Source organism: Galeopterus variegatus, unplaced genomic scaffold (genome assembly GCF_000696425.1).
Source record: "Galeopterus variegatus unplaced genomic scaffold, G_variegatus-3.0.2 Scaffold421, whole genome shotgun sequence".
Lineage (NCBI taxonomy): Eukaryota > Metazoa > Chordata > Mammalia > Dermoptera > Cynocephalidae > Galeopterus > Galeopterus variegatus.
Window position 1 is genome coordinate 83,684 of NW_007726532.1, and position 8,979 is coordinate 92,662.

Sequence of the window (8,979 nt, forward strand, 5' to 3'; positions counted from 1 at the left end):
TGAGGTCATAGTAAGTGATAGAACTGTATTTAACTTCAGGTTTGTCTGACTCTAAATCCCACGTTGTTTTTTTTTGAATGCTGGCCAGTATGCCTATATTCTTTTCACCAGATAAAATTTCTTTCAACCACCAATTGATATAAATATTTGAGGAGATGCATAACTCTACAGGGGCAGCAAAAACAGAAAAAAAAATCAGGATTATTGAATTTCTATTTTCAGATATGACAAATTTTTATTTTAGACTTCAAAAATTTGAATGGAACTATAAAAGAATTTGTTAAAATTATAAATGTAATTTGTTAATGTTTCTAGTGGAAAGTTAATAGTCTTGTCTCAAATGCAGTAGTCATCAAGGATGGATTTTCTATCTCTAGTTTTAAGACAAAATTGGCTGCGTCATTGGCAAGATGTCGAATCAAACATGATGCCCTTTCAATTTACCACATTTTGCCAGAAACGGTTAGGAAACAGGAACTAAGGGCCTCCACTTTGCCACTTTATGCTTGGATAAATACTTGTAAAATCAGGTAAGAGCTTTAATCAAATTCTTTATTCATATTTCAATTCTCCATCCTTTTAAAATAATGCAATAAGAAATATTACCTTTTCAAAGAGTGGGGGGGCATATCTGGAGGAGTGATTAGGGAATCATAATTAGGTCCAGATCTTATCATCAAGTTACCAAAGGTAATTACATAAATATGTTAATTTTTCTGTCTCTAATTATCTTTTAACTTATTGTTAGCTAAAATTGCGAGTTCCATTAGATGCAATATATGCAGTGATTATTTTTTTGTTGTTGCAGGAAAAAGGTATTAAATACATTCTTAATGTATTATATTTGTAATTACAACCTAATGTTGTATATTTACAGCCCTGAAGAAATTTATAATAGTTTGAAGAAAAAAGGCTACAGTAAAGTCAAGTCTGTATTGCATATCGGTGATAAAGTCTTTGCAGTGGACCAACATTGCTATGATGTCTTAATTTTTCCATCTCATCTTAAAAATAATCTTATAAATACAGATCTTTTCAAAGATTATAAGCTTATTTTTCAGGTAAACTAATATTTACTTGCATTGCAGTTCTCAACAATCTTACTTAGCTAAAGAATCTCTCCACCTAAAAATAAAAACATACCATTAATATTTTTTATGGATTAGGGAGGTTTATAAGGCCTAATTGTCATCTTGAATAAAATGAATACCTCTACAATTACTGCTCCTATTATACCTTGGTATCTTTGTCTCACATGACATTATAAAGAACATATTCTCCTCCACAGACTCCATAGATGGGAAGATTGCTGGTAGCTGAAAGGCTACTTTTTCTCTCCTAAGGGAGAATTCAAGAGAAGGCACAATGAGCCCTTTTCTTCCTTATATTTCTGGGGAAGATACTAGTGTCATCCTGCATATGAAAAGGCAATGTGTAATACTTTCTCATAATCTCTTTAGTATAATCTTATAGCTTTGATTTGTAAGAGGTGTATAATGGCTATCAGTATAGGACGAGAATGCGGGGTATAATGTGGTTTCAATAGAATGAAAAAATAAAAGGTCCAACAAATTAGATTAGACTCTTTTTACATCTTTAAACTCCAATTTGATAATGGCTATCAGTATAGGACGAGAATGCGGGGTATAATGTGGTTTCAATAGAATGAAAAATAAAAGGTCCAACAAATTAGATTAGACTCTTTTTACATCTTTAAACTCCAATTTTTCTCAGATTCACTTTGGTCTTCTAAGGTTTATCCCTTCCCCACACCCATATTCTTGGGCAGAATCTCTTACCCTATCAAGTGCTGAGATCAACTGCAGAAACCCAATCTGTCAAGCCCCCGTTTTTAAGCTTCTGAAACATCTTAATTTTAATCTCTGTGAGCTAGCAGCAATTTAGGTGACAGTGTAATAGGAAAGAAAAAATGGCAATAGCAGATGAGTGGGTTTTCATGAAGGAATGAGAATGGGAGCTAAGACAGGACATCACTAGTCTATTAGTCATATTTTAGAGATTTTGGCATTGCCTTATCACTTAAATGATAACAGTCATAATTTAGATTAAATAAACTCTTTGTTTCAAATATATTTATCAGTTATCTTTAACTTTTAATTTAGACGTACATTAATGTTTTGAACTAAAATGGATTGGATATCTCTTTAAGATTCCTACTAAGTACTTTCTTTCATCTAAAGCAAAAAGAAGTCAGCTTATGTTTCTATCATACCCTTTGAAATTCTAATTTTTTAAATAATTTTTTTGGTATTTCTAATGCCATTATCTTGTAGGACAAATCTCGAAGTCTTGCTGTCCATTCTGTAAAGTACTTATTAAATACGGATGATGATATCTTAATGGTCAATACAGGTTCATGGTACACAGTTGCCCATATGTCAATTTTAACAAATAATAATACCTCAAAAGTATTTGTGTGTGGAGTACAATCACAAGCTAAAGATCCTGACTTGAAGAACCTTTTCACAAAAATGGGATGTAAAAGTACGTACAAATATTTATTTGTTTGTTGATTATTCTACAAGATTTTAGAAATGTTAAAAAGTTTGAATTTATTTTTTCGTAATGTGAAAGCTCTATGTGAACTACACTCTTAAAATTCTCACCAATCTATATTACATCAGGCTGTTCTGTTGCTTAATGTTGGTTAAACAACTGTAGGTTAAATTAATTACTATCTCGGTACATTGGAATAGTGTTTGATGTTTAGCTACTACATAATTTGAGGCTCAAAAATTTGGTTAAAGTAGGTGGTAGAAATTCCATATTTAATAAATAAGAACACAATCACATGAGTGCTTAAGTGACAAAATATCTAGGACTAGAAGCTGAGTTTTTTAAGCTTCTTGTTTTTAAAAATTTTTTCCATTGGATCATGCTATAACTAAAGACCACATTTTATTACAGGTTCAGTGAAGCTGAAAAACTAAGCAAAACTTTTCACAGATTCACAGGACTAGGGAGACAAATTGGAATTCAGGGCTTGACCAGGAGAGGTAGCCTGGTAAATACCTGGGATCTTACTTGGAGCACAGAAGTATACCCTGGATAGTGATCAATCTTCTAAAGAATTTAAGCCCAAATTCTAGTCATCTTAACTTCTAACTGGAGTAGGGTGATCTGGGATTGCTAGTGCCTAGTTATAGCTGCCTGCCAGAAGCAAAAGTAAATTCTCTCTGGGACAAATTAACATCATCCTAGGTTTTTAATTATGTCCTAAAGTTTTTCAAATGTGATGTCTGGCACTCAATTAAAAAAAAAAGAAAAAAACAGAAAAGTAAGAAGAAAAGATATGACCGAAGTAAAGAGAAAATACTACATTAGAAGCAGACTTATAGAGGATCCAGATACTTGATATATAAGATGTGGACATTAAAATAATGATGATTAATATGCTAAAGGAACTAAATGTCAAGTTTTAGAATTTTGGCAGAGAACTGGAAACTATAATTGAAGAGCCAAAAGAAAATTCTGAAACTGTGAAATGCAATATGTGAAATTAAGAGGATAGGTTTAACAGTAAATTACACAAAGGTAAGAGATAATAAGTGAACTGATAGGCCAGATAAAAATGTCCAGAAGAAACATGGGGAGACAAAAGGATAAATAATATGAAAGAGGTCATACGACACATATGAAACACAGAGATTCAGTGATCTCATATATGTTTTGACTGGAATCACAGAAAGAGAAGAGAAAAGAAATTGAGAAGAAACAATATTTGAATTTCAAGCTTGGAATTTTTTAAAATGGATGAAAGACATGAAGCCACAGATTCAAGAAGCCCTGTAATGATTAATAAGAATAAATATATGGAAAACATATGCTATGGCCTGAATGTTCGTGTCCTAACCCAAAATTTATATGTTAAAATCCTAACCCTTAAGGTGATGGTATTAGGAGATGGAGACTTTGGGAAGTGATTAGGTCATGTAGGCAGGCTCTTATGAATGAGACCTTAGAGAGCTAGCTGGACACTTTCCACTATGTGAAGACACAGCAAGAAGGTACCATCTATGAAAAGCAGGCCCTCACCAGACACTGAGTCTGCTGGTGCCTGGGTCTTGGACTTCAGCTTCCAGAACTGTGAAAAGTTTGTGTTGTTTATAAGCTACTCATTTTATGGAATTTTGTTATAGCAGCCTGAATGTACTGACAACATAGTAGGCATATTACAGCGTAATTGCTGAAAACCAAAGACAAGTGACGATGGTAAGAAAATACATATTATTTTCAATGGAATAGCAATAAGACTAAAAGCTAACTTTTTAACAGAAACAATTGAAGCTAGAAGACTTTTAGCCAGTGTCTTCATAGTGCTGAAAGAAACTGCCAGGCTAGATTTTTTATTTAGCAAAAGTATCCTTTGAGATAAAATGAAATAAAGATATTTTCAGACAAACAAAATCTGAGTTTGTTGCAATAAAGGAAATACTAAAGATATTGTTTTTGTTTGGGGAGAAGGAATATTATAGAAAGTTGGGGATACTTGAAGAAATGAAGAACAATGGAAAAGGCAAGTACATAGGTAAATCTAAGTGATTATAATCTGAAGTCTTATGGGTTTGCAAATTAATGTCTGTGTGGTTAAAATATATGTTATATGTAATTAAGATAAATTACAAAAATGACATAATTTTAGAGAGAAGGAAGTGGAATTAATATGTTCTGAGGTCCTTGCTTTTTCAGAAAGTGGCAAAAGTAGTAAATTATATTAAGTCAGTGATATGTGTTATAATTTCTGGATAATCAGTAAACAAATAATAAGAGAGTATAATTAATAGTAAGAGGGGAGAAAAATGGAATACGGAATTGGAATATCAATCTAAAGGAAGATAAAGAAGGAGAGTAAAAGGGACATAGAAAAGGCAAAACAAATATAAAGCAAATAGGATGGTAGATTAAACCAAGGTATATAAATATAAGTTTATATTATATATATTCATAAAATTTCCAGGAACTTTTTGAAGTACCCTCACATATATAACAAATTAAAATATAATATAAATACATTATAACATATAAAATATTACACCCATCCCTCAGTATCCATGGGGGATTGGTTCCAGAACCTCCATGGATACCAAAATTCACAGATGCTCAAAGGAACTTTTTGAAGTACCCTCACATATATAACAAATTAAAATATAATATAAATACATTATAATATATAAAATATTACACCCATCCCTCAGTATCCATGGGGGATTGGTTCCAGAACCTCCATGGATACCAAAATTCACAGATGCTCAAGTCCCTGATATAAAATGGTGTAGAATGTGCATATAACTTATGTACATTCTCTTGTATACTTTAAATCATCTCTAGATTACTTATAATACCTAATACAATGTAAATGCTATGTAAATTGTTGTTATAAAGTATCATTTAGAGAATGACAAAAAATCTTAACATGTTCAGTTCAGATGCAGTTAGTAAAGTTTTTTTTTCATTTGCAGTTGGTTAAATTCACAGACGTGAGACTCATGGTTATGGAGAGCCAACTGTATATACTAAACACATTAAAAATACATGGACTGAATATCAACTACATGCTGTTCATGAAAGATACCCCTTAAATAAAAGGATATAAAAAACTTAAAAGGACAAAAAAAAAGATATGCAATGCATATGCTGAGAAAAAAAGCTACAGACGAATAGATTCAAGTCAAGAAACATTTTTAGAAATAAAAAGTGACATTTATAATTATGAAAGGTTCAATTCATCAGGAAAATATAATTGTACTGAAGATGTATGTGCACCTGATAACATAGACTCAACATATATAAAGCAAAACGGTCCAGAACCAGCAAACTTTCTCTGGTTTCCTTCCATTCTATGAAAAAACTATTAGAACTAATAAATTAGTATAACAAGGTTATAGGATACAAAATGAATATATTAAAATCTGTTTATTTCTGTATCCTAGCAAAGAATAATCTAAAATTGAAAGTAAGAAAACAGTTCTATTTATAATATTCACCAGAATTTTGTAGTTCTTATTGTGGAGATCTTTCTCCTCTTTGGTTAAATTATTCCTAGGTATTTTAATCTTTTGGTGGCTGTTGTAAATGGGCTTCCTTTTTTTATTTCTTTTTCTGCTTGTTGGTATATAAGAATGCTACTGATTTTTGTGTATTGATTTTGTATTCTGCAACTTTACTGAATTCATTTGTCAGCTATGGGAGTTTTTTGGTAGAGGTTATGAATTTTTCTATATATAGGATTATGTCATCTATGAACAGTGACAGTTTGACTTCATCTTTTCCAATTTAGATGCTCTTTATTTCTTTCTCTTGCCTGATTGCTCTGGCTAATATTTCTAAAAGTATGTTGAATAGGAGTGGTGAGAGTGGGCATCTTTGTCTTGTTCTCAAAGGAAAAGCTTATCCCCATTCAGGATGATGTTGGCAGTGGGTTTGTCATATGTAGCTTTTATTGTGTTGAGATATTTTCCTTCTATACCTAATTTGTTGAGAGTATTTTTCAGGGATGCTGAATTTTGTCAAATGCTTTTTCTGCATCTTTTGAGAAAATTGTATGGTTTTTGTCCTTGCTTTTGTTGATGTGGTGTATAACAGCTTGGTATTTGAATAAAAACAGACACATGGACCAGTGGAACAGAATAGGAGACCCAGGTACTTACAGCTAACTGATCTTTGACAAAGGCACCAAGAACATACATTAGGGAAAAGACTGCCTCTTCAATAAATGGTTCTGGGAAAACTAGATGTCCATATGTAGAAGAATGAAAGTAGACCCATATCTCTTGCCATTTAGCAAAATCAACTCAAAATGGATTAAAGACTTAAGTATAAGACCTGAAACTATAAAACTCCTAGAAGAAAACACAGGGGAAACACCTCAGGATGTAGGACTGGGCAAAGACTTTAAGAATAAGACCCCCAAAGCACAAGCAACAAAAGAAAAAATAAATGGGATTATATCAAACTAAAAACCTTCTGCACAGCAAAGGAAACAATCAACAGAGTGAAAAGACAATCTACTGAATGGGAGAAAATATTTGCAAACCATACATATGACAAGGGATTAATTTCCAGAATACACAAGGAACTTGAACAACTTAAAACAGTAATAATAATAATAACAAAAACCCAAATAATCCAACTAAAAAATGGGCAAATGAGCTGAATAGACGTTTTGCAAAGGAAGACATACAAATGGACAACAGGTACATGAAAAGCCCAACAACATCACTAATCATCAGGGAAGTGCAAATCAATACCACATTGAGATATTATTTCATCCCAGCTGGGTCTGGCTATTATCAAAAAGACAGAATAACAAATGCTGGCTAGAATGTGGAGAAAAGGGGGCTCTTCTACACTGTTGGTGGGACTGTAAATCAGTACAGCCATTATGGGAAACAGTATGGAGGTTTCTCAAACAACTACAGATAGAACTACCATACGATCCAGCAATCCCACTTCTGGGTATATACCCAAAGGAATGGAAATCATCACGTGAAGGGGATATCTGTACTCCCATGTTCATCACAGCTCTATTTATAATAGCCAAGATATGGAACCAACCTAAATGTCCATTGATGGGTGACTGGATAAGGAAAATGTGGTATATATACACAATGGAGTACTACTCAGCCACAAAAAAAGAATGAAATTCTGCCATTTGCAGCAACATGCATGAGCTTGGAGAAAATTATGTTAAGAGAAATAAGCCAGGCACAGAAACAAAAATACCACGTCCTCACTCATAAGTGGGAGCTAAGAAAGGAAGAAAGAAAGAAAGAAGGAAAGAAAAAAGATCATAATAAAATGTGGAATTTTCAGAAGGAGAGAACAGACTTATAGTTACTAGAAGTGGGGAAAGGGGAGGGAGAGGGGAGATAGGGAATAATTGGGTAAGGGACACAAAAAGTAATTGATTGGTAATGATGAACATGCTAATAATATTGATTGATCACACATACTGTATACAAATACAGTTAACTCTGTACCCCATAAATATGTATAGATAATAATAATTAAAAAAATAAAAGATTGTCTCATTAAACTGAACAAAAAAAACCCTGATGAAAATATAATAAAGATAGAAATTAATGTTATAGAAAACAAACATAATATTCTTTCAACAGAGCAGAAATTGACTTTTTGAAAAGACTAATATAATTGGTAAATCTGATTCATCAAGAAGAGAATACAAAGCAATTTATCAATAATAAATAAGGAGATATCACTGCAGATCCTAGACACATTTAAAACACAATAAAATGAAACTACAAACAATTTTATGCCAATACATTGGAACATTTAGATGACATGGACATACGGAAAGACACAGCTTGCTAAAACTGACACAAGAAATCGAAAATCTGAATATTCTTGAATCTGGCTATTAAGTTCTTAATATTAATGACTATTAATAATCATATTCATTGAACTCATAAGTGAACATTTTCCCACCCACAAAAAAGCAAAAAGCGAAAAAAAAAATCCTTTATTCCTATAAGGTGTCATCACAGAACTCTACAAAGAATTTTCTTTTTAATTTATTTATTTTTGGCAGCTGGTTGGTATGGGGATCTGAACCCTTGACCTTGGTGTTATAACACTGGCATTCTAACCAACTGACCTAACTGCCAGCCCTACAAATAATTTAAGGAAGGAAAAATACTCTTAGAAAATAGTGGGCCGACCCCGTGGCGCACTCAGGAGAGTGCGGCACTGGGAGCGCAGTGGCGCTCCCACTGGGGGTTCGGATCCTATATAGGGGTGGCCAGTGTGCTCGCTGGCTGAGTGCGGTGCGGGTGACGCCACACCAAGGGTTGCGATCCCCTTACCGGTCATAAAAAAAGACAAAAAGAAAAAGAAAATAGTTCATTTCCTTCCTTCCTTCCTTCCTTCCTTCCTTCCTTCCTTCCTTCCTTCCTTCCTTCCTTCCTTCCTTCCTTCCTTCCTTCCTTCCTTCCTTCCTTC

General features: G+C 33.0%; 1 protein-coding gene across 1 annotated transcript in view; it reads left to right on the forward strand.

Moving 5' to 3' along the window:
- NSUN7 (NOP2/Sun domain family, member 7) overlaps positions 1–8,979 on the forward strand; it is a 61,281-nt gene that overhangs the window by 17,054 nt on the left and 35,248 nt on the right. Inside the window, 3 exon segments of the mRNA XM_008568536.1 lie at positions 378–530; positions 878–1,061; positions 2,295–2,505. Coding sequence (XP_008566758.1) covers positions 378–530; positions 878–1,061; positions 2,295–2,505 — 548 coding nt within the window.